Source organism: Pseudophryne corroboree, chromosome 2 (genome assembly GCF_028390025.1).
Source record: "Pseudophryne corroboree isolate aPseCor3 chromosome 2, aPseCor3.hap2, whole genome shotgun sequence".
Taxonomy (NCBI): domain Eukaryota; kingdom Metazoa; phylum Chordata; class Amphibia; order Anura; family Myobatrachidae; genus Pseudophryne; species Pseudophryne corroboree.
In genome coordinates this window covers 285,121,048-285,148,113 of record NC_086445.1, presented here as the reverse complement: position 1 = coordinate 285,148,113, position 27,066 = coordinate 285,121,048, and the positions used below count along the sequence as shown (strand labels likewise).

Below are 27,066 nucleotides of genomic sequence, written 5' to 3'. Positions count from 1 at the left end.
TCGATTTTCATTAAATAGAGCTAGAAGGTTTTTATTGCACAAAAAGATTATGTTAATTTTCTTTTCTGCATCACTCATTTTTCAATCCAGAAGCTGGTACAATTGCAGGCCTGGGAAAAAGCATATTTCAGGAACAAAATTTATTTCTGTCCAACTTTATGAGCCTGCCACATAATTTTACAATATTATTTTGTTGTTAATGAAATAGATAGCTACCACAGGATTTCACAGCAGAGAATGTGATCAGCACGGAAAATGAAATAGGAGGAGGAGAATAAAACATACCTATAAATTGTAACCAGTAAACATAACTGGGGTTTAGTCAGGTGTTCTACGCAATCCTTTGTGGCCAAATATTTATATCTAAGCACACATGGATATGTCTGTACTAAAACATTAAATAATTGTATTTATAAATCAAAGGTTCTCCATTTCTGTGGCATGTTCTGCCAGCCTTTGTAGTTACGTACAGGACGGACACAGGTAGCCAATTCCTGTTACTATGTAGGCAGCTTGCTCCTTTTATCTTAGCCACAAGTGAAGCCTCTAATTAGTATGCATGTGACTGCATGAATTCGTATTCACTAAAGTGGACGTTATCCTGAAAGTGAGATCCCTGCAACTCGTCTGTCCCATCTACATCTCAACACTAGCTAATGTAGCTTACCTGACATGTACATGATTACAAATAGTACATTACAAGTAATGAAATGAATGCATTTATAACGATCATAACTACATGAAACCTGACCAATTCCCGATAAGAATCCCTGTACTATACCCAAGCAAGGAAAAACCCTGTATCCTTAGCAATTCACACTTTCTGGTACCAACTTCCGCTGTACATCAGTTCTTAGGGGTGCACCAAGGCTCTACTAACAAAGCCTCTATTACACTCCGCATACACTCAGAGTTAGAATTTAGGACTTTGTAAGACCTGGACGATCCAAACATCAACTTAAGATCAATTAATTGAAACATAGCGTGTCGTATGTCCACTGAAAGACAATGTTTAATATTTATATTTGTTGGTATATGGTACCTTATACCTTTTCTCGGTTGCTCACTTCATCCCTCAGAATATTGACAACATCAGCGATTTCCTCTCAACTGGAATACCACAAATCTATTGCTACTTGGCTTATCAACTTCCAGACTTCCCTCCTACCGCCCATCCCCAATTCTGCAGCTTAACGTGTGCAGATCTCCTCTTAATGACGTTATAAACCAGCGGAGGTCACCCTATCTGCTGACAGCACGAGTTTCAGGGTGTCATTATATTGGGACCTTTTATTTTTCCATGTAGCCTTTGCTAGTCTGAATTATAATGTGCTAAACACAAGGGCGTTGCCAGAAGGGTCCCAAGCGAAGGTCTCACAGTAAGAAGCAGGTGCTATAGGGCAGCTTTGCTAGCAGGGAGCAGAGTTCTTTTTATCTACTTAAATACAACATTTTTAAATACTAATAGGATCAGAAATCACTTGTAATATATTTTACTAAAATAATGTATAATCAGGTTATATTGTAGCTTTAAAAACATGAAGTAGAGGGTGGGGTGGTACACCCACATTACATCGCATTTCGCCGGTGTAAAATCATCTTTGCAGGTATTAATAGTCCATGGCTGGTTTCCTGGAAGTAGTACTGTGTAATAATAATAATAATAATAATAATAATAATAATTTTATTTATATAGCGCTCTTTCTCCAACAGGACTCAAGGCGCTTTACAGACATCAAAAACAATGCACATGATACAGAGGATTTGAGTAATACAACAATAGACAAGCAACACAGACATAAAAGAAAAACCTTAAGCCCACAGAAAGCATAACGCAGGATTTGGTGCAGGCATTTTGGGTAATAACTTCCAAGGGTTGTGTATTCCACCCTCATAGGTACCAAGTGCAGCAGCCATCTTGGGCGCTAAGCGTAGGATTACCCAGGGTGGAATAGTCTACCCCTAGAAGAGATGACACAAAATGGGGGTGATTTCAGAGTCCTACAGTTTAGAGTAGGGTTCCAACAAAACCACAAGGTCCATGTATTTTTCATCCCATCCACAAGTGTACCATAAGGGGCAGCCATATTGGGCGCACTTTGAAGGTTACACTGTGGGAGGTGAGCCATACAAGGGCCAAGTTCATATATGGGAAAACTGATGCTTATGTAGTAGTATGATGTACCGTGCATGTAGGGCACAATGGAAAGGTGTGCAATCAGTGGAGGTAAACATTACAGGAAAAACACATGGTGGGGTGGAAGCGAGCAATGAAGAGTGAAGAAAAAAAAAAAAATAAGAATTTACTTACCGATAATTCTATTTCTCATAGTCCGTAGTGGATGCTGGGGACTCCGTAAGGACCATGGGGAATAGCGGCTCCGCAGGAGACTGGGCACATCTAAAGAAAGCTTTAGGACTATCTGGTGTGCACTGGCTCCTCCCCCTATGACCCTCCTCCAAGCCTCAGTTAGGATACTGTGCCCGGACGAGCGTACACAATAAGGAAGGATTTTGAATCCCGGGTAAGACTCATACCAGCCACACCAATCACACCGTATAACCTGTGATCTGAACCCAGTTAACAGCATGATAACAGAGGAGCCTCTGAAAGATGGCTCACAACAATAATAACCCGATTTTTGTAACAATAACTATGTACAAGTATTGCAGACAATCCGCACTTGGGATGGGCGCCCAGCATCCACTACGGACTATGAGAAATAGAATTATCGGTAAGTAAATTCTTATTTTCTCTAACGTCCTAAGTGGATGCTGGGGACTCCGTAAGGACCATGGGGATTATACCAAAGCTCCCAAACGGGCGGGAGAGTGCGAATGACTCTGCAGCACCAAATGAGAGAACTCCAGGTCCTCCTCAGCCAGGATATCAATTTTGTATAATTTTACAAACGCATTTGCTCCTGACCAAGTAGCTGCTCGGCAAAGTTGTAAAGCCGAGACCCCTCGGGCAGCCGCCCAAGATGAGCCCACCTTCCTTGTGGAGTGGGCATTTACAGATTTTTGGCTGTGGCAGGCCTGCCACAGAATGTGCAAGCTGAATTGTACTACAAATCCAACGAGCAATAGTCTGCTTAGAAGCAGGAGCACCCAGCTTGTTGGGTGCATACAGGATAAACAGCGAGTCAGATTTCCTGACTCCAGCCCTCCTGGAAACATATATTTTCAGGGCCCTGACAACATCTAGCAACTTGGAGTCCTCCAAGTCCCTAGTAGCCGCAGGCACCACAAATAGGTTGGTTCAGGTGAAACGCTGAAACCACCTTAGGGAGAAACGGAGGACGAGTCCTCAATTCCGCCCTGTCCGAATGGAACATCAGATAAGGGCTTTTTCAGGATAAAGCCGCCAATTCTGACACGCGCCTGGCCCAGGCCAGGGCCAACAGCATGACCACTTTCCATGTGAGATATTTTAACTCCACAGATTTAAGTGGTTCAAACCAATGTGACTTTTGGAACCCAAAACTACATTGAGATCCCAAAGTGCCACTGGAGGCACAAAAGGAGGCTGTATATGCAGTACCCCTTTTACAAACGTCTGAACTTCAGGGACTGAAGCTAGTTCTTTTTGGAAGAAAATTGACAGGGCCGAAATTTGAACCTTAATGGACCCCAATTTCAGGCCCATAGACACTCCTGTTTGCAGGAAATGTAGGAATCGACCCAGTTGAATTTCCACCGTCGGGCCTTACTGGCCTCGCACCACGCAACATATTTTCGCCAATTGCGGTGATAATGTTTTTGCGGTTACATCCTTCCTGGCTTTGATCAGGATAGGGATGACTTCATCCGGAATGCCTTTTTTCCTTCAGGATCCGGCGTTCAACCGCCATGCCGTCAAACGCAGCCGCGGTAAGTCTTGGAACAGACAGGGTCCTTGCTGGAGCAGGTCCCTTCTTAGAGGTAGAGGCCACGGATCCTCCGTGAGCATCTCTTGAAGTTCCGGTTACCAAATCCTTCTTGGCCAATCCGGAGCCACGAATATAGTGCTTACTCCTCTCCATCTTATCAATCTCAGTACCTTGGGTATGAGAGGCAGAGGAGGGAACACATACCCTGACTGGTACACCCACGGTGTTACCAGAGCGTCTACAGCTATTGCCTGAGGGTCCCTGGACCTGGCGCAATACCTGTCGAGTTTTTCCCAACGGTTTATAATCATGTGGAAGACTTCTGGGTGAAGTCCCCACTCTCCCGGGTGGAGGTTGTGCTGAGGAAGTCTGCTTCCCAGTTGTCCACTCCCGGAATGAATACTGCTGACAGTGCTATCACATGATTTTCCGCCCAGCGAAGAATCCTTGCAGCTTCTGCCATTGCCCTCCTGCTTCTTGTGCCACCCTGTCTGTTTTCGTGGGTGACTGCCGTGATGTTGTCCGACTGGATCAACACCGGCTGACCTTGAAGCAGAGGTCTTGCTAAGCTTAGAGCATTGTAAATGTCCCTTAGCTTCAGGATATTTATGTGAAGTGATGTCTCCAGGCTTGACCATAAGTCCTGGATATTCCTTCCCTGTGTGACTGCTCCCCAGCCTTGCAGGCTGGCATCCGTGGTTACCAGGACCCAGTCCTGAATGCCGAATCTGCGGCCCTCTAGAAGATGAGCACTCTGCAACCACCACAGGAGGGACACCCTTGTCCTTGGTGACAGGGTTATCCGCTGATGCATCTGAAGATGCGACCCGGACCATTTGTCCAGCAGGTCCCACTGGAAAGTTCTTGCGTGGAATCTGCCGAATGGGATTGCTTCGTAGGAAGCCACCATTTTACCCAGAACCCTTGTGCATTGATGCACTGAGACTTGGCTCGGTTTTAGGAGGTTCCTGACTAGCTCGGATAACTCCCTGGCTTTCTCCTCCGGGAGAAACACCTTTTTCTGGACTGTGTCCAGGATCATCCCTAAGAACAGAAGACAAGTCGTCGGAACCAGCTGCGATTTTGGAATATTGAGAATCCAACCGTGCTGCAGCAACACTACCTGAGATAGTGCTACACCAACCTCCAACTGTTCCCTGGATCTTACCCTTATCAGGGAATCGTCCAAGTAAGGGATAACTAAAATTCCCTTCCTTTGAAGGAATATCATCATTTCGGCCATTACCTTGGTAAAGACCCGGGGTGCCGTGGACCATCCATACGGCAGCGTCTGAACTGATAGTGACAGTTCTGTACCATAAACCTGAGGTACCCTTGGTGAGAAGGGTAAATTTTGACATGAAGGTAAGCATCCTTGATGTCCCGAGACATCATGTAGTCCCCTTCTTCCAGGTTCGCAATCACTGCTCTGAGTGACTCAATCTTGAATTTGAACCTCTGTATGTAAGTGTTCAAAGATTTTAGATTTAGAATCGGTCTCACCGAGCCGTCCGGCTTCGGTACCACAACAGTGTGGAATAATACCCTGTTCCCTGTTGCAGGAGGGGTATCTTGATTATCACCTGCTGGGAATACAGCTTGTGAATGGCTTCCAAAACTGTCTCCCTGTTAGAAGGAGACATCGGTAAAGCCGACTTTAGGAAACGGCGAGGGGGAGACGTCTCGAATTCTAATTTGTACCCCTGAGATATCACCTGAAGGATCCAGGGGTCTACTTGCGAGTGAGCCCACTGCGCGCTGAAATTCATTGAGACGGGCCCCCCACCGTGCCTGATTCTGCTTGTAAAGCCCCAGCGTATACTGAGGGCTTGGCAGAGGTGGGAGAGGGGTTCTGTTCCTGGGAACTGGCTGATTTCTGCAGCCTTTTTCCTCTCCCTCTGTCACGGGGCAGAAATGAGGAACCTTTTGCCCGCTTATCCACGAAAAGACTGCGCCTGATAATACGGCGTCTTCTCATGTTGAGAGGCGACCTGGGGTACAAACGTGGATTTCCCAGCTGTTGCCGTGGCCACCAGGTCTGAAAGACCGACCCCAAATAACTCCTCCCCTTAATAAGGCAATACTTCCAAATGCCGTTTGGAATACGCATCACCTGACCACTGACGTGTCCATAACCCTCTACTGGTAGAAATGGACAACGCACTTAGACTTGATGCCAGTCGGCAAATATTCCGCTGTGCATCACGCATATATAGAAATGCATCTTTCAAATGCTCTATAGGCAAAAATATACTGTCCCTATCTAGGGTATCAATATTTTCAGTCAGGGAATCCGACCACGCCAACCCAGCACTGCACATCCAGGCTGAGGCGATTGCTGGTCGCAGTATAACACCAGTATGTGTGTAAATACATTTTAGGATACCCTCCTGCTTTCTATCAGCAGGATCCTTAAGGGCGGCCATCTCAGGAGAGGATAGAACCCTTACAAGCGTGTGAGCGCTTTATCCACTCTAGGGGGTGTTTCCCAACGCACCCTAACCTCTGGCGGGAAAGGACATAATGCCAATAACATTTTAGAAATTATCAGTTGTTATCGGGGGAAACCCACGCATCATCACACACCTCATTTAATTTCTCAGATTCAGGAAAACTACAGGTAGTTTTTCCTCACCGAACATAATACCCTTTTTTGGTGGTACTCGTATTATCAGAAATGTGTAAAACATTTTTCATTGCCTCAATCATGTAACGTGTGGCCCTACTGGAAGTCACATTTGTCTCTTCACCGTCGACACTGGAGTCAGTATCCGTGTCGGCGTCTATATCTGCCATCTGAGGTAACGGGCGCTTTAGAGCCCCTGACGGCCTATGAGACGTCTGGACAGGCACAAGATGAGTAGCCGGCTGTCTCATGTCAACCACTGTCTTTTATACAGAGCTGACACTGTCACGTAATTTCTTCCAACAGTTCATCCACTCAGGTGTCGACCCCCTAGGGGGTGACATCACTATTACAGGCAATCTGCTCCGTCTCCACATCATTTTTCTCCTCATACATGTCGACACAAAAGTACCGACATACAGCACACACACAGGGAATGCTCTGATAGAGGACAGGACCCCACTAGCCCTTTGGGGAGACAGAGGGAGAGTTTGCCAGCACACACCAGAGCGCTATATATATACAGGGATAACCTTATATAAGTGTTTTTCCCCTTATAGCTGCTGTATAGTTAATACTGCGCCTAATTTGTGCCCCCCTCTCTTTTTTTAACACTTTCTGTAGTGTAGTGACTGCAGGGGAGAGCCAGGGAGCTTCCCTCCAACGGAGCTGTGAGGGAAAATGGCGCCAGTGTGCTGAGGAGATAAGGCCGCCGATAAGGGGGCGGAGCCTATCACCCGTTTTTTTATGTATTTTGGCAGGGGTTAAATGCATCCATATAGCCCAGGAGCTATATGTGATGCATTTTTTGCCATCCAAGGTGTTTATTATTGCGTCTCAGGGCGCCCCCCCCAGCGCCCTGCACCCTCAGTGACCGGAGTGTGAAGTGTGCTGAGAGCAATGGCGCACAGCTGCAGTGCTGTGCGCTACCTTGTTGAAGACAGGACGTCTTCTGCCGCCGATTTTCCGGACCTCTTCTGCCTTCTGGCTCTGTAAGGGGGCCGGCGGTGCGGCTCTGGGACCCATCCAAGCTGGGCCTGTGATCGTCCCTCTGGAGCTAATGTCCAGTAGCCTAAGAAGCCCAATCCACTCTGCACGCAGGTGAGTTCGCTTCTTCTCCCCTTAGTCCCTCGATGCAGTGAGCCTGTTGCCAGCAGGTCTCACTGAAAATAAAAAACCTAAACTAAAACTTTCACTAAGAAGCTCAGGAGAGCCCCTAGTGTGCACCCTTCTCGTTCGGGCACAGAGATCTAACTGAGGCTTGGAGGAGGGTCATAGGGGGAGGAGCCAGTGCACACCAGATAGTCCTAAAGCTTTCTTTAGATGTGCCCAGTCTCCTGCGGAGCCGCTATTCCCCATGGTCCTTACGGAGTCCCCAGCATCCACTTAGGACGTTAGAGAAAACACAATAGCAGGTAACTAGTGGCAGAAGTAGGAGTGGGATAACATTTTGATCAGATCTTAGTACGGGTGTAAGAGAGAGTAATTAGTTGCAGGTGGTAGGGAGCCCCAGAAATGTGTTTTATAATGAGGGAGATTAAATGGTTTCCCAACCATTAATATGATGGTGACATTTGGAAACTGGATGTGATTTACCGGAAGGCACCGCAAGGTGTAACTAAGGGGGGGAGGGGGAGATAATGATATGAAGAATCCGTCAGTTTTAGCTTGATGTTATCCGGCAGTGTCGGGGTTAAATGTCCCGCGCAGAGCAAGCTGATCGCCGGGTCACTTCCATGGCGCAGGTTGCGCATACGGAATAAGAAGTGCGGTTGGACAGCGATAGTACGGTGTTCTTGTGCAGTGAAGGATTATGGGAAGAGTAGTAGATTGGATTGGAGGGTGGGACACTAACGGAATTGGGCAGTGAGATGGGGAAGGTTATCCAAAACAGCATGGATTTACTGGTGGGAGATCATGCCAAACAAATCTTATTGACTTTTTTGACTCTGATGAAAATAATAAATCAAGGGGGAGCTGTAGATGTAGCATATCTAGACTTTAGTAAGGCATTTGACACTGTCCCACATTGCAGACTGCTAAATAAACTTGAAAGTGTGGGGGTGGATTATAAAACAGTTAAATGGATAAGAACCTGGTTGCAGGATAGGAAACAGACAGTTGTAGTAAATGGAGTGCAATCTATGGAGGGAAATGTTACCAGTGGAGTACCCCAGGGATCTGTACTTGGACCAGTTCTCTTTAATATCTTTGTTGGTGACATTGCAGATGGTATTGAAGGGAAAGTATGCCTTTTTGCAGATGATACAAAGATATGCAACAGGGTAGACACACCGGGAGGGGTAAAACAAATGATTGATGACCTAGGTAGGCTTGAAAAATGGTCAAGAACGTGGCAACTACAGTTTAATGCTAAAAAAAAATGCAAAATCATGCACTTGGGTCTCAAAAACCCAAAGGCTTCATATAGTATCAAGGGTACTATAATAGAAACTACTGAGGAGGAAAGGGATTTAGGAGTCACTATTTCAAGTGACTTGAAGGCAGGTAAGCAATGTAACAAAGCAATGAGGAAGGATTGTCAGATGCTTGGTTGCATAGGGAGAGGAATCAGTAGCAGGAAAAAAGAAATGATAATGCCACTGTATAGGTCATTGGTGCGGCCTCATCTGGAATACTGTGTCCAGTTCTGGAGACCATATCTCCAGAAGGATATTGATACATTAGAGAGTGTACAAAGAAGGGCAACTAAAATGGTGCATGGCCTACATCACAAAACATACCCAGAAAGGCTAAAAGATCTTAACATGTATAGTATGGAGGAGAGAAGGGAAAGGGGGGACATGATAGAAACTTTCAAATATATCAAGGGTCTTAAAGTTCAGGAGGGAAACATTCTTCAAAGGAAGAGAAGTATTAGAACTCGAGGACATACACTGAGACTGGAGGGGGGGAGGTTCAGGGGAAATTTAAGGAACATTACTTCACAGAAAGGGTAGTGAATAAGTGGAATAGCCTCCCATCAGAGGTGGTAGAGGCTAAGACTGTAAAGCAATCTAAACATTCTTGGGATAGGCATATGAATATCCTTACAAAGAATTAAGGTTCATAAAGGGTTGAGATTACCTAAAGGATATATAAAAAAAGGGGGCAGACTAGATGGGCCAAGTGGTTCTTATCTGCCGTCAAATTCTATGTTTCTATATTTATGTTTATAGCTATACCAGGCATGGAAGAGAGCATACTGCGGAGTGCAGTGTTCTTTACTAGGAAGTAGTGTGATTTATCATACAAGGTATATTGGGCAAGACTATGCCAAATATAAGGAAAGTAGGATAAAGAACATGTAGAAAACATTCAGTTTAAACATTAACTTATGTTATCTCAACACACAGAAAATATGCATTTGTCAACACAAAAAATAAGAGTAGCGCAGCCAAGTAACACTAGTTACATCCGAATCCTCATAATCCATAGCACTTCTACAATGTCATGCCTATTGTTGTGGTACGTGTCCTTTCCCCCATATTGTTGGTATGTTTTTCAAGAAACAGGTCTAAAAATCCCATTTTGTTTCCTGTCACTGCAATATGTGCAATGTGTGTGTTGTGCAGCGCTATATGCAATAAGATTAAATATACATATTAAGACTGTCTTCCTTTTTTACAAAAGGTAGATAGTACTTGATACCTAGATTTCTTTTACTGACTTATGATTTTGTATCAGAGTTTCCTACTCCAGCTCTTAAGGAACCCTAACATATATGTTTCCATATTCCTTTGTCATCATCACCCCAGCCTAGCCAGTCACCCTGTCAGCACCTCTGCCTTGGTCTTTCTCCCCTGCTGCACTGGGGCAAGGGCATGTGCCATATGCAAGATCACCTCAGTCTGCTCAACCCATCTGGTCACTGCTCCATTCCTACTCTGACTTCTGCATGTTCCATTCCTCCAGAACCGCCACCTCACTGCACCCCCCCCCCCCCCCGCCTTTGTCCCATTCTGACTGTTTACACCCAACCCGCTGCACTCAATACTTACCCTGTCCCTGGTGGCTGGCTGTCTGGGTCCTCCTCTCCTTCAGAGCTAGCCCTGTCCCTTCTCCTTAGCAGTGGCAGCCATTGGAGGGGCAACGTGCGACCCCGCTTCCATCGCGCATGCATGACAACTCATGCATTCACCTCAATATAAAGCGCACTATCCGTACTGGGACAATTCTTTACAGCGCTGATCGAATAAAAAATATTATAAACCCTATTATATTATCACAAGCAGCATTTTGTAAAAATAAATATCCTAAGCCCATCAGACTTCAGAAGAAACACAATATATGGCGAGGTTCAATTTTCTGTGTTCACCACAAAGTGCTTACCAGAAAGGTCAGATACAGGCCATTTGGGATCATCATGACTATGTGCACCCCCAAACATTGAAGTGGTGGATCAGAGTATTTAATGTTCCCAATAGAATACAAACAATTTTATGCAAAGCACTTTTAATGCTCGTTCCAATATTTCCTGGCTTTTAAAAATGTCTGCAATGTCTATCCTGGAAGGATGCTTAATGACATCATTGCGGGAGCATCATAATTATATTATCAAGCCCTGCCCTCTCCCAGGTTCAAGCGACAACTTTAAGGGGGCTAGTTCATTTTAGGTAAGCCCCACCACCTTTTTTTTTTAAACACCTGCCATACTCAGGATTTAGTGGCCCTAGTGCTTACTGGCAAAGGGTTAAAGTTCATGTCAAGTCCTCAGTCAGCTGCGTGGAGGTTTGCAGAGAATAGGCACAGCATCCTAAGCGGTGGGAAAGATCACAGCAAATCATATGGGAGGGCACAGAAACTTTTGCATACACCACTTTCAAGATTTTATGTATTTTTTAATTTATTTAGTTAACCTGGAAAATAAATACTTGTGCATTTCATAACAGCTAGCGATATACAGTCATAAGCAGACGCAAACATTTTTTTTTTATACTTACAAATGACTTGTTCATGGCACGTTTCACTTCATCACTGCCATCTGAGTAAATCTGCTGGAATAGACTGTTTAGTGCTGCATCTCCCTCCAATTTCTCATTTTTCTCCTCCTCTTTGATCTGAACAACAAGTTTATCCCAGTTCTTGGTATAATGAGAGGATGACGGATATTTGTGCATGGACTCTAGGAACACAGGCATATTTTTTTTATTTAAATAGCAAACTGTGTAGAGGGCACAGAATATCTTACACAAACTGCAGTGATGTAAAGCAAACAGGTCTTTTATTGCATTCCACATACAAAAGATAAGAGCCTAACCTTTGCCACACACCATTCTCTTTCCCTGTATAATTTCATTTTAGCAATTTTCAAGCGAGGATGAAAATGAAAGAATATTGCACATACTGCTATTACTTTGTAGATTGCATTATATGTGCACTAATGGGCAATATTCTCTGAGGTTTATACAATCACGCAAATGATCTACCCCTATTAACAACAAATAATTCCTGTATATACTTAATGAGATAATATTACATACTATTCTGTCCCACAGAACATCATTAATTCTGCATAACATGTTTTCAATCACCGTTTTCACCTTAATATTTACAGATTTCTAAAAGTACAAAACAGACAGATGCATTCAGCAGTCTCATTTGTGTAAAAGGACATAATATTATGGATGGTATTCTATTGTCAGCTGTAATTTACTACACGACAAAAAACGGCTAATATTGTGATTTTAGCCTCTAGTATTAATGGTGCTATCCAATTATATCCCATTTTTATTGTGCGGGAAAATTACCAGTTTTCGCACGATAATACATGGAATCTGAGATAAGTTCCCGAACCAACGGTTAGTGGTTCAGGGCTAATTGAATAGCCCCCAGGGGACCCATTAGACATGGTAATTTACTGCGGCTAACAGGATACCCCCGATGTCAGCCATTCATAGATGTCACCATGATTATTGTTTAATCAAGAATTTGGAAAATATATTAATGTGATCATAGTATCAGCCATAGACATTAGTGGGTTTCTAGAATGTTTGCATAAAATCCCTGTGTATGAGTAAACCAATCTTTAACAAATATGTATTTTCACTTTAGATATGCTTTGTGTCATATTATGAATACTATGCAGATCTGCATATTGTCAGACTAAGGTTTATTGTCAGAATTACTCATCTGAGAAGAAGGCATAATTGAAGTCACTCTCCGTTCATTACTTCGACTGGGATACGCATACATTAAAACCCTACTTTTCATTATTCCTTTTTGATAAGACTGTTTTACATGTATCGAAGCAGTGAAATTAGTCACATAACATGTCTTCCAGAGATACCAGCTTTGCACAAAAGACAGATTATCTTTGCAAGGAATTGATCTCTTAACCAGTGTGGCGGGCTTATGTATTAATAACAACATGTATAGCATCAGCATATTCCGTTGGACTTTACACTGCTTAGCACGCAGCCATACACAATACCCCAAAGGTTACAATCCGCACCTTGCTCAACCAGTAAGTGTATAAAAATCTATGTGCTGCAAACCAGAATATAACAACCTATACATGCAGAAACTTTTAAGGAAAACATCTTAAACATGAAATAAGAAAATAATGGTAAACAAGTATTGTTCTAATGAAGTCCACTTACCTGGTGTGAAATGTTTTAACTGTTCGTCTGCCTGGCCCTCTAGTTTATCCCACCGGATTACTTCAGTCTTCTTCATTTTGATCTCAATCTAAAATAGGAGAAAACACATAATATATAATTGTCCTATACAGACAGTGTACATTATAGTTATATGTTTTACTAAAGAGAAGAGAAAATGAAGAACATGACAGTTTCTGTTACAACATGTGCCCCACACTGAGTTGTAGGGCAGTCCACTTCCTAACCTCTCTTCTTATCCTACCCTCAGAACAGCTCTCCTCCTCTCATCCTAATACTACATCATACACTCCTGTCCTGCCCTTTGTCTCTACCACTCACTCTGCTTCAAACTTCTGCCCAGTATTGACTAATAAGGCTCCAGATTGGGCCTTGGATCAGTCAACATGGTTTGGCCTAATCCCTGGCTTATTACTGTATACACTTACAGATCTGTTCTTATACACCTAGGAGTATATTTACTAAGGTCCCAAATTAATTCGAATCCATTCGAGTTCCATTTTTTTTTTCTAAGTGTGATCTCGGGAATTTACTAAACACAAATCTCGACAGTGTTGGGGGTATTCATATTGAGATACACTGCTGGGGGTATTCATATTGAGATACACCGCTGACAAATACGAATGAATAGACCATCGGTCAAACACGGCTGTTATTTAATAGAACTCTGTAATTTACTAAGAATATGTATTCTCAATCACTGCCGACAATAGCCAAACACTGCCGGGAAAGTGTAGAATTCGTAAAAAAATGGAGCTTTCAAATAGAACTGCTTTTTGCTGGCGTGTTTTGATAGTCATGCACGGATCAGTGAGATTCGTGCATGCTTCTCTATGTCAAAGGGTCAGAAATAGTTAAAAATGACCCCAAAAAATTGCGTGGGGTACTCCCTCCTAAACATAACCAGCCTCGGGCTCTTTGAGCCGGCCCGGTAGTTTAAATACCGGGGAAAAATTGACTAGGGTCCCTCAGGATTTAGACAACCAGCACCGGGCTCCTGGCCCGGCCTTGGTTCAAAAAATACGGGCGACAAAAGATATAGGGGTCCCCCGTATTACCCCCACCCCCCCCAACTAGTCATCCCTGGCCGGGGTTCCCTGGAGGAGTGGGGATCCCTTAAATCAAGGGGTCCCCCCCCTCCAGGCACCCAAGGGCCAGGGGTGAAGCCCGAGGCTGTCCACCCCCATCCCTGGGTGGTGGATAGGGGGCTGATAGCCTTTTCCAGTGTAAAAAAAAAAAAAAAAAAAGAATATTGTCTTTTGTTTTACAACTACAAGTCCCAGCAAGCCTCCCCGCTTGCTGGTACTTGGAGAACCACAAGAACCAGCATGCGGGGAAATAGCGGGCCCGCTGGTACCTGTAGTTCTACAACAAAAGAAATACCCAAATAAAAACAAGACACACCCTGAAAGTAAAAATGTATTTAAACACACCTACACACTCATACATACTTACCTACATCCCATGCTGCCCAATCACGTCCCCTTATCCAGTAGAATCCAATAGGGGTATCTGTGAACCCCCCTCCCCCCCAAAAAAAAAATACTCACCTATTATCCGGTGAAGTTCGGTCCTCTTCGTTCCAGTAGACAATCCAGGGTTAATAAAATAACAAACCATGGGGGTAATTCCAAGTTGATCGCAGCAGGAAATTTTTTAGCAGTTGGGCAAAACCATGTGCAGTGCAGGGGAGGTAGATATAACATGTGCAGAAAGAGTTAGATTTGGGTGGGTTCTTTTATTTCTGTGCAGGGTAAATACTGGCTGCTTTATTTTTACACTGCAAATTAGATTGCAGATTGAACACACCACACCCAAATCTAACTCTCTCTGCACATGTTATATCTGTCCCCCTTGCAGTGCACATGGTTTTGCGCAACTGCTAAAAAATTTCCTGCTGCAATCAACTTGGAATTACCCCCCAAAAACCCGCTCCAAACGAACTAAAGTGGGTTTTCGGTTTATTTTATTAACCCTGGATTGCCTACTGGAACGAAGAGGACCAAACTTCCCCGGATGATAGGTATTTTTTTTCCCCCCACAGGTACCCCTATTGGATTCTACTGGACATGGTGGACGTGATTGGGCAGCGTGGGATGTAGGTAAGTATGTATGAGTTTGTGTGTTTAAATAAATTTTTACTTTCACGGTGTGTGTGTGTCTTGTTTCTATTAGGGTATTTCTTTTGGTGTAGAACTACAGGTACCAGCGGGCCCGTTATTTCCCCGCATGCTGGTACTTGTGGTTCTCCAAGTACCAGCAAGCGGGAGGCTTGCTGCGACTTGTAGTTCTAAAACAATAGACAATATATATATTTTTATATTTATATATATTTTTACACTGGAAAAGGCTATCAGCCCCCCATCTACCACCCCTGGCCCTTGGGTGCCTAGAGGGGGGGGGGGGGGGGGGAGCCCCTTGATTTTTTTTTACAACTTTTAACTCTTTTAATACTGTACACAATAAAGCCCAGCATGGATCTCACTGATCCGGCCAGGCTTCATCGTGTTACGTCTGGCAGCGTTTTACTCATAACTCCCGTAAAACACTGCCCTACAATACGAATAGCATCGACATTGAAAAATACGAAAAATTAAAACTCGGCAGCTTAATAAATTACCGAAAATGACCTAAAAAAGTTGCAGAAAAATGCGTTCAATAAAATTCGAGATCAAACTCCCACCAATTGGGCAGAAACACGAATCTTAGTAAATATACCCCCTAGCCTCAATATGCAAGACACCAGGTGGAAGTTAGCTGCGCCGAGCAATGTCAAGTCTTTAATTTGATGCATCAAAACTGCTTCACAAAACGGCACTAATTAATTTGATGTGTGACACTTGTCTCTGACAGAGGGGCTAATTCAGACCTGATAGCTGCTGTGCGTTTTCGCATAGCAGGCGATCAGGTCTGAACTGTGCGTACGCTGACGCATGCCAGAAATGCGATCAGCATCTCCGCCAAGCGATTGCCTCTGCCTGATTGAAAGGCAGAGGCATTCGCTGGTATGGAGGGCAGGCCAGCGGCGTTGGGGCGCCATTTTGGGGGGCGCAGTCCAGGCAACGCAGGCGTGCCCGGACCATGCGGACAATGGCTGTGTGACGTCAGACGCAGCCGCTACGACCAGGAGAGCAACGGTTAGCTCCTTGCGCAGGAGCTGCGCTGGTAGGGAGCTACTCTTCAGATACAGAAGCATCGCCGCTGTGCAATGCTTTTGTATCTGTGTGGCGGGGGGAGAGCAAGACTTGTGGGGCGGACTAACCCTGTGCTGGGCGTCCCCCCGCATGTCAGGGTGGCTGATCGTAGCCGTACAAAATTTAGCGCGGCTACGATCAGGTCTGAATTAGACCCAGAGTCCGAATCTGTATAAAAAGTACAAAGGAACATGGCGTGAATAAAAGTCGCAGTCGCTGCATTGTGGCACTTTATATATGTTGCATATGAAAAAACAAAAACCGCAGTCTTGTGAACCAATTTTTGTCGTATCCACTTGTGGCGAAAAGCACATTCGGGCAAACAAGATGCTTGACCCAAGTAGAGTTGTACATGACCAAGTGCGCTAAGAATGGATGTTTGGCGCAACTACAGCAATAGTGTAGGAGTACACATCTTTAACCATGCATGTGTACAACATATGTATGTACACAGTAGCCAGACCACACACAAATGCACAAGGTGTGTGTGTGTATGTATGTATGTATGTATGTATATTAGTGATGAGCGGGTTCAGTTCCTCGGAAACCGAACCCCCCGAACTTCACCCATTTTACACGGGTCCGAGGCATACTCGGATTCTCCCGTATGGCTCGGTTAACCCGAGCGCGCCCGAACGTCATCATCCCGCTGTCGGATTCTCGCGAGATTCGGATTCTATATAAGCAGCCGCGCGTCGCCGTCTTTTTCACTTGTGCATTGGAAATGTTAGGGAGAGGACGTGGCTGGCGTCCTCTCCGTTTATTAATGTTGATGCAAATATTTGTGCTTATTGCTTAATTGTGGGGACTGGGGAGCAGCTGTATTATATAGGAGGAGTACAGTGCAGAGTTTTGCTGACAGTGAACACCAGTATACGTTGTCTGCCTGAAAAACACTCCATATCTGTGCTCAGTGTGCTGCATATATCTGTGCTCACACTGCTTAATTGTGGGGACTGGGGAGCAGCTGTATTATATAGGAGGAGTACAGTGCAGAGTTTTGCCGACAGTGACCACCAGTATACGTTGTCTGCCTGAAAAACACTCCATATCTGTGCTCAGTGTGCTGCATATATCTGTGCTCACACTGCTTTATTGTGGGGACTGGGGACCACCAGTATATTATATAGGAGGAGTACAGTGCAGAGTTTTGCTGACAGTGACCACCAGTATACGTTGTCTGCCTGAAAAACACTCCATATCTGTGCTCAGTGTGCTGCATATATCTGTGCTCACACTGCTTTATTGTGGGGACTGGGGAGCAGCTGTATTATATAGGAGGAGTACAGTGCAGAGTTTTGCTGACAGTGACCACCAGTATACGTTGTCTGCCTGAAAAACACTCCATATCTGTGCTCAGTGTGCTGCATATATCTGTGCTCACACTGCTTTATTGTGGGGACTGGGGACCAGCAGTATTATATAGGAGGAGTACAGTGCAGAGTTTTGCTGACAGTGACCACCAGTATATATAGCAGTACGGTACGGAAGGCCACTGCTCTACCTACCTCTGTGTCGCCAAGTATACTATCCATCCATACCTGTGGTGCATTTCAGTTGTGCGCAGTATATATAGTAGTAGGCCATTGCTATTGATACTGGCATATAATTCCACACATTAAAAAATGGAGAACAAAAATGTGGAGGTTAAAATAGGTAAAGATCAAGATCCACTTCCACCTCGTGCTGAAGCTGCTGCCACTAGTCATGGCCGAGACGATGAAATGCCATCAACGTCGTCTGCCAAGGCCGATGCCCAATGTCATAGTAGAGAGCATGTAAAATCCAAAAAACAAAAGTTCAGTAAAATGACCCAAAAATCAAAATTGAAAGCGTCTGATGAGAAGCGTAAACTTGCCAATATGCCATTTACGACACGGAGTGGCAAGGAACGGCTGAGGCCCTGGCCTATGTTCATGGCTAGTGGTTCAGATTCACATGAGGACGGAAGCACTCATCCTCTCGCTAGAAAACTGCAGTGCCACTCCTAGATGGGCCAGGTGTTTGTGTCGGCCACTTGTGTCGCTTAGCTTAGTCACACAGCGACCTTGGTGCGCCTCTTTTTTTCTTTGCATCATGTGCTGTTTGGGGACTATTTTTTTGAAGTGCCATCCTGCCTGACACTGCAGTGCCACTCCTAGATGGGCCAGGTGTTTGTGTCGGCCACTTGTGTCGCTTAGCTTAGTCACACAGCGACCTTGGTTCCCCCTTTTTTTTTTCTTTGCATCATGTGCTGTTTGGGGACAATTTTTTTGAAGTGCCATCCTGCCTGACACTGCAGTGCCACTCCTAGATGGGCCAGGTGTTTGCGTCGGCCACTTGTGTCGCTTAGCTTAGTCACACAGCGACCTTGGTGCGCCTCTTTTTTTCTTTGCATCATGTGCTGTTTGGGGACAATTTTTTTGAAGTGCCATCCTGCCTGACACTGCAGTGCCACTCCTAGATGGGCCAGGTGTTTGTGTCGGCCACTTGTGTTGCTTAGCTTAGCCATCCAACGACCTCGGTGCAAATTTTAGGACTAAAAATAATATTGTGAGGTGTGAGGTGTTCAAAATAGACTGAAAATGAGTGTAAATTATGGTTATTGCGGTTAATAATACTATGGGATCAAAATGACCCCCAAATTCTATGATTTAAGCTGTTTTTGAGGGTTTTTTTGTAACAAAAAACACCCGAATCCAAAACACACCCGAATCCGACAAAAAATTTCAGGGAGGTTTTGCCAAAACGCGTCCGAATCCAAAACACGGCCGCGGAACCGAATCCAAAACCCGAAAAATTTCCGGTGCACATCACTAATGTATATATATGTATATATATATGTATGTTTATGTTTATATATATATATATATATACACACACACTCTTGTCCAGAAGGTATGCTCGATTGTGACACATGAATGAACAGAACTATAAGGTATTGATGGGTTTTGAAGCACTGCTGTCTCATGAAGACAAGTTTAAAGATTGTAATTATACTGAACATATACTCCAATTATCCCCTCACTGCATAACACTATCCTATTCTCCCACTAGAACAATGCAGCCTACCAACTCCATACCACTTTTTCATGATAACACATTACCCTATGTAGTAAGCAAAGAGCACAGCTCACATTACATTCACTTAAACATAGTTATTCAGAATTAAACACCATACAGTTACATTATATTTTTCAAACCATCCATGGATCTTTACATGTCTAAAACAGTTCAATCTCAGATGCCAAAATGGTTAATTTTTTGCTTAGCCAACATAACAATGGACTGACTATCCATAGCAATACACACTGTCAATATTACCATTTTATTGGTGACTGTCATTGCTATACATAGGTTGGGATTCAAATGATATATCACACCCAATTTCCTTTCTAAAATGATCTCCATTATTTTGCATATTGCGCCCATAGTGATCAGGTTTAGCTGTGTAAAGGGTTGGGTGCCTCCCTACTCCGGGGGTAGCGAGCTGAAATAATGATACCACACCCCTGAGGGCAGAAACAGAACGGGTGTGGAAAGGGGTGAAAAGAATTGAATCCCGCCCATAGAATGTTATGCCCTAAGAACCCCCCCCCCCCCCCCCCCCCATAGATGCCAATATGACATTTTACACCTAAATATCTACCAGTCATATCCAGGGACATCTTCAGGAGAAACATTTGCAAAACATGGAACTAGTAAGCATTCCAGGAAGTTAACGACATTAGTTACTAGTTATGTGAGCAGTTCTGGATCACTGTCATCACTGATGAGAGAAGCTGAGCGAGACAGATGATAAACCTACATGTGACTGTTTATGAGGGTCATCTTCCAACTGTGCTTATCAGATCCAGACACTCATCCCAAATGCTGACCAGTCAGATTTTTCAGATTGATCCACCCACGTGTGGATGTAGATTAGACCTTTGGGCAGAGTGGACATATTGGCCAGTTTGTTGCGTTCTCAAAATGAAGAAACACAATTTGCCGGATGTAATGGCTTGCGAGACAGCCGGAGCTCCGAGACTCCGGACGAACTCGTACGTTTTTTTTAAAGCAGCAAACGTTAACAAGGCAAAACCAACCAGGTTTTGTCTCGTAAACGTTTGCCGTTTTAAAAAAAAGTATGAGTTCGGTCTGAGTCTCGGAGCTCCCCCATCTCGCAAGACATCCGGCCCCATGGCTGTGAATACTGAAGTTATAGAGGGGTGCTGGAATTGGAAAGTCTGCAGACAGATTTAGCATGCCTTAGCTTATATCTAAATCACAGTATAAAATTAAGCTGCAGTTTAGTTGTGTGCAAACAAATACATTGCAAAATAAAGTTTATTCCCCAAACAATTTTGAAGCCAGAAGGATCTTGAGTTTTTGTATAGCGTTAAATCCAACTTTGGAAAAAACAAACAAAAAAAGACTTTCAAATGCACTAGCGTGGACCACACGAAGCAATAAAAGCACCTTAATGGGAACATTGGAGTGAGCCTTAAGATTTTGGGGGTAATTCCAAGTTGATCGCAGCAGGAAATTTTTTAGCAGTTGGGCAAAACCATGTGCACTGCAGGGGAGGCAGATATAACATGTGCAGAGAGAGATAGATTTGGGTGTGGTGAGTTCAATCTGCAATCTAAATTGCAGTGTAAAAAGCAGCCAGTATTTACCCTGCACAGAAACAAAATAACCCACCCAAATCTAACTCTCTCTGCAAATGTTATATCTGCCCCCCCCTTCCTGCAATGCACATGGTTTTGCCCAACTGCTAAAAAAAAAATTCCTGCTGCGATCAACTTGGAATTACCCCCTTTATTCATACTTATGTGGTTCTCATGTTTTGGGGAGTATTCAATTAGGGTCGGAAGATTCGACATGGCGGAAAGACTCCACTTTCCGCCTATAATCAGAACTTTTCGACACTTCACTTCCATGTGTTTTCGACCCCGCTGCAGTCAAAAACGGGTCCGTTTTCAACCACTCAATTTCGCCCATAAGAGAGGGTGGAAATGAATGGTCGGAAACAGAGGGGAAACGGGGCGCAATAGAATAGTGCAGTGTCGGAGAGGATCTGACACTAATCCCCAATCAGCACAATGGGAAAAGCAGTTTCAGTGTTATTCCCACTCTAGTGTTCCCATGCAGGTTATACTGTGAATGCATACTGTACTGTACTTCGTGAAACATAAACAAGCTAGCAGGATAAAGACAGTAAATGGTGAAGTGTGTACAAACAAATAAATGAAGATGCCCTACTAAGGAAACAACTTCAACATCAGATGAATGTTAGAAAACAGGTACTTAGAATATTCTGCAGATAAATTACATGTGGATGTAATTTAGAGGAAACCAAAATCCTAACTGTGAATGAAGCATAAAACTGTAGCTGCTCCACCCCCCCCCCCCCCCCCAAAAAAAAAAATAATAATATATATAATATATATATTTATTTGGGCTCAGTTACAAAGACAAAGTTCACCAAAGTTCTCTTGACTCCTATTCCTTGGACTATTAACGGACATAAGTCAGACCAGTTTCCCTAACAGAACGGTTACCTCATGGGAACGCATATTTCCCATGGCACATAATTCTTCAAGTGTGCAAGTAGCACCTCTGGCACAGACATATTTAGGAAGGCAGGATTCCTGTTATTACGTTGGAGAACTGTGAAGGGAGTGTTAGAGGAGTAAGCTATGACCACGAGTCCCAGGGAGCCCTGCAGACCCAGCAACAAGGAGCCTTTTGTAGAAGGTAGAACTGACAGTAAGAGAAAGGATGGGCCCTACCTGACTGCTGCCATTACTAATCTATTCACTCAGCTAGAGACAGAAGAGACTAAAGGCCTGATTCAGTGCATTAGCAGCTGCAAAACTGTACATAGTGGCTGTGCAAAAATCTAAAAATATCACAGTCGCCGGGATTTGTATAGAGATATCCATAATCTGCGTTGCTGACCCCCCCGCTTGCCTACAAAGCAACCATCAGACGCAAACACCAACCATCTGACTAGCCCTAGGGTCACGCTGGAGAATGCCTGTGTATGGGATCACAGTCTGAAACATGCCTCACGTTTGAGTCACCACTCCCCAGTCACCTCCCTCAAATGGTCCCCGTCAACCACTTTGTGACCGCAGTCTTAAGACCATCGTGGCACATGTGCAGTACGACGTACACGCATTTGCAAAACATTGCCCCAATGCGTACGTATCCCGCATGTCTGTGCAGGCCAGTATGAGGAAAATAGGGGAAGGGCAAATTATACCCTATCTATGGAAACAATATTTTTCTGTAGCGCAGGGTGATATTGTCTGGTCACCAGAAAACAGCTGTTAAGAGGGCCACATAATTTGAAAGAGGGGACTCCCATATACAGAAAAAGTTTCCATAGAACAAGGTAGTATTGTCTCGCAATAACTACCAGTAGGACACAATTTGAAAGCGGGCACTCTCCGCTTTTAATTATAGGTGCCCACTCAGTTGCAGCTGTCATTTTGGGGGATAACCGGACATGTATGGCCCTCCCACAATACACATAAAATGTATGTGATAACCAGGCAATAAGTACTATGGGGTTTCCCCTACATATTTGTAGCCTGTTTGGGGGAGATCATTATTTTTGTGTAGTGCAGCAGGTCAATGTCTGGTGATCAGGGTGATCTCCATACATTAGCTTTTAGTGGGAGCATGGTAGCGACTCCCCTCTTTCAAAAGAGTGTGCCCACATCTCACTAGGTTATGGAGTTTCGAATTGCACTTCCCAATCTGGCCCGGCAGCTGCCTGGGGTCCAAGCTGGTCTTTAGGACAGTTGGGTGTTCATTAAGTTAGTTTTCTTTTTCCCTTGCTGCAGAGGAGGACTGGAGCTCATCCTCTGTAGTCTCTGTAGGAAGAGCCCCTATTCAAAAATACCATTAATTTTTTTAATATCTTCACATATAGGGGAAATTTAATGTACCAAGGCTATTTGACCCCCAGGGGCGGTAATTAAATTGATGCCGAAAGCCGGAATTATCAGGGATTTTGTTTAACCTCCCCACAGGCAGGAGAAACAAAATCTGCGATAGGTGCCAGTTTTTTCGGGGCCAAAATCTGGAAAACACATGAATCCAGGAACTTATCCTGTGGTTTTCGCATGAAACTGGTACATTTTTCATCAAATAAAAAGTGCATTAATTGAATTGCCAAAAAAAAAAACACTTCTGGCAAAAAAACAAAAAAAAAATCCTGGGTGGGGGGATTAAGTTGATTCTCTAACAATTTATGAAAAATACACACTTATCTTGGCTGGCATGTGTTGACCATATGTTATTATAGACATGGATGTTTAACAGTTGTAAACCCAGGATTGCTATGATAATGTTTATCTGTACATTACTGTGATGTATTTCCGGTCAAATAAGGCGAGATTGTGCAGGGGTAAAAAAGTCTTTTGAAGAGAAGATAGATTGAATTCTTGACATCAAGCTCTTAGCTACAGCCAATTACTATAGCTAAGAAAACAGTGAAAGCAGCTGTAGGCTACCATGTGATGTTAACGCCAAAATGTACGTTTTCATATGAAGGCAAAATCCACTAACATAACATGTCATTTTATCAGAGATGCAGTAGAAGTATTACTTCCCTCTTACTTATAGACAGCTGAAATCCCTCACACATCTTTAAGATAATGGACTAATGGCTCCTAAAGTTGATAAACTACAGCTCAATCCTGCAACATGTACCAATCCCCCAATTTATATAGTGCAGTTTCCCAAACTCCACAGTCCAGAATTCAAGGATAACCAGACCGCACACCCTAAGCTGTTTGTAAACCTGTCATTTTCATCTCAAAAACATTTCCAGGATCAGACTCTTTCTCACCCAGGATGCCACTAAGATCATTATTCACTCACTGATTATTTCCAGACTGGACTACTGTAATCTCCTCCTAACTGGCCTCCCTGACAATTACCTCTCTCCACTCCAATCTATCCTCAATGCTGCTGCCCAGCTCATCTTCCTCACCAAACGCACTACGTCCACCTCCTACAAGCCCCGCACAGGCTTCCCTTCCCTGTCAGAATTCAATTCAAACTTCTCACACTCACTTACAAAGCCCTCACCCACTCCTCTCCCATTTACATCTCTGACCTGATCTCCCTTTACTCTCCCACCCGTCCTCTTCGCTCTGCTAATGCTCGCGGGCTCTCCTGCCTACGGATTACTTCCTCCCACTCCTACCTCCAAGATTTTTCACGTGCTGCTCTCTTTCTCTGGAATTCTTTACCTCTCCCCCTCAGACTCTCCACCTCTCTACAAAACTTCAAACGGGCTCCTAAGACCCACTTCTTTACCAAACCCAGCCAAATCTCATCCTAACCCTCTGTTCCACACTCTCTATGTACCCCATCTGTCTCACCCCTGTCTGCCTACCTCTCCCCTTAGAATGTAAGCTCTCACGAGTAGGGCCCTCTTCCCTCATGTGCTTATCCTTTTCTTACTTTAATAATCCTCAACTGCCCAAATCCCGCAGTTTTGTGTCCACCTTGGAACTTATCTCTATGTTGTTTACTGGTGTAGTTATGCTTAGTTACCATGTACTTGTCCTATATTGTCTTCAACTGTAAGTCACTGTTTTCCTGTTTTGATTATGTGCATATGTACTCTGTGATTGGGCGCTGCGGAACCCTTGTGGTGCCATATAAATAAAGGATAATAATAATAATAATAATAATAATAATAATAATAATAAATAATGAGATTTATAGCAATGCACATAGAAAAAAGGGGATGCAGGTGTACTATGTAATCATTACTATTCACTCTTAACACTCCTAACACTGAGTAGCCAGATTGATAAAGAGAGTGGGGCAGCACTGAACGTAGGGCCCCGGTTTTGTGAGGCAGTGGAGGTACACTGTGACTGAACGGAGGTGCGGCTCAGTACAGGAGCCGACGCCTCAGGTCAGAACTGTACAGTAGTTTTACCTAACAAGAAGGAGAGAGCAGGCAAGTGACCTGAGGTGTCGTAGTGGCCAGGGCAGTCGAGAGCCGGGCTGGGCCCAGGTACTTTTAAAGGGGCGTGGACTAATCACAGGAGACGTGGTCATGTACCCTTAGAAAAAAATACTGAAATCAATAGCACCTCCATGGCCACACTGCAGCCCAGTATACAGAAATGTGTGCTGGGCTGAGGAAAAGAGCTGCAGCTGCCAGGTAAGGGGGGGGCCCTACTGGAAACTCACTGGGCCCCTCCATGAGACCTGGGCCCAGGTAATTTGTACCTTCTCCCCCCCCCCCCCCCCCTCTTGGCACCACTGGGAGCGGCTGGTGAGGCGGTAGAGCGGCAGGCTACAGCTGACAGGTCCTGTGAGGCAGTGGACTGATGGAAGCAGCCTGAGTATTGGTCAGAGTGGGAAAGCTGGCGCTGTACTAAAGGAGGACTGTCTGAGGTGACTGAGTAGCGCAGAGGAGTAAACCTGTAGTGCTGTGTGAGGAAGTGAAGGTTGGTGTGAGCTATGTAATGACGAGGACTAGTGTGAGTCTGAGCTGGGTAATGGCGAGGGTTGGATGTGAGCTGCGTATTGGTAAGGGGGTGGATGTGAGCATGGTTTTGGTGAGGGGGTGGATGAGAACGGAGGAATGGTGAGAGTTGGTATAAGCTGGGTAATGACTAGAGTTTGTGTGATCTATGTAATGACGGGTGGGTGGTGTGATCTGGGTAATGACGAGAGTTGGATCCAACTAGGAGGAGCTCCAAACTGGTATCTTGCCTAGGGCCCCTGCGGTCTAAATCCGGCTCTGCTGCTATCTCACATTCATGTGGTGCCCTGCGCCCCAGATGTGAACCCCTAGAATGTTAGGGATTTGCCCGATAAAGTGGTGACTTGGACATTGGTGGGCAAGGACATATCTTTGGACAAATGTATGCTATCAACAACCTCTTACATGATATTTAATTGTAATATTTATTTGAATTTTGGAGTAGTATGATTGCATAGTGCACCTGCATCCTTTTTTTTTCGATTTAAGGACAACCATGTTAGAGCACAGTCTTAGTACCTCCATCAATACGGTTTAACCATCTGGACTCAAGCATAGATACTCTTTAAACCTGGACTGTGATGGCGGAGTTTGTGAAACTGATATAGTGCATTACTACAGAACAAGTCTGGGAACCAGCCACCCTGTGTAAGAGGCACAAGCTCCCACCTTCCTTCACAAACTATTGCATAGTGAATGAGAACAAGGTGAACATACTCAGCTTAAATGTTATGTCCAACCCAAAAATATTTTTTTAGTCACCAGCCACTTCCCTCAACAAGCATATCTGCCCATATTCTGGAAAATCCACCTAGGTGCATCAGATCCTCTTATTGCATGCAAAAATTTATGAAAGTATAGGTGCAAGCAAAAAAACAGATGCCAACCACAGAGAGCTTTGTCCAATCAGTGCGGCGTTCATTTCCGACTGGCCAACACAGCATATGCAGGTAGAGTATCTGAAACTGCCAAGCTCAGATTTTTTTTGGCATGGGACAATCACAATTCCATTTGAGTTAACATGACCTCACGCTCCAGAATACTCTTCCCATACATGCAACATTACCTGCTCATTTTCACAATCTGGTATGGAACAACTACCTATTTATTGCACAGTAAACATTGCAATATGCTGGCACGAAACTAGACTGTAAATTTTAGTAATGCGTCTTTGATCTGCTAAAAGAGCATAGACAGTATTATTTTTATTTATATAGCACCAGATTACTTTGTATTGCTGTACTGGGAGACGCATATCATAACA

The 27,066-nt window shown here is 44.2% G+C and overlaps 1 protein-coding gene across 5 annotated transcripts in view; it reads right to left on the bottom strand.

The window, feature by feature from the left end:
- The window catches only part of SUGT1 (SGT1 homolog, MIS12 kinetochore complex assembly cochaperone), a 321,635-nt gene that overhangs the window by 1,158 nt on the left and 293,411 nt on the right, over nucleotides 1-27,066 (bottom strand). For all 5 annotated transcript variants that reach the window (XM_063952887.1, XM_063952891.1, XM_063952889.1 and 2 more), the window contains exons 12-13: nucleotides 13,101-13,188; nucleotides 11,442-11,623 (exon numbers count right to left, since the gene is read on the bottom strand). In XM_063952887.1, the coding sequence (XP_063808957.1) occupies nucleotides 11,442-11,623; nucleotides 13,101-13,188 (270 nt within the window). The remainder of the gene's footprint in view (nucleotides 1-11,441; nucleotides 11,624-13,100; nucleotides 13,189-27,066) is intronic.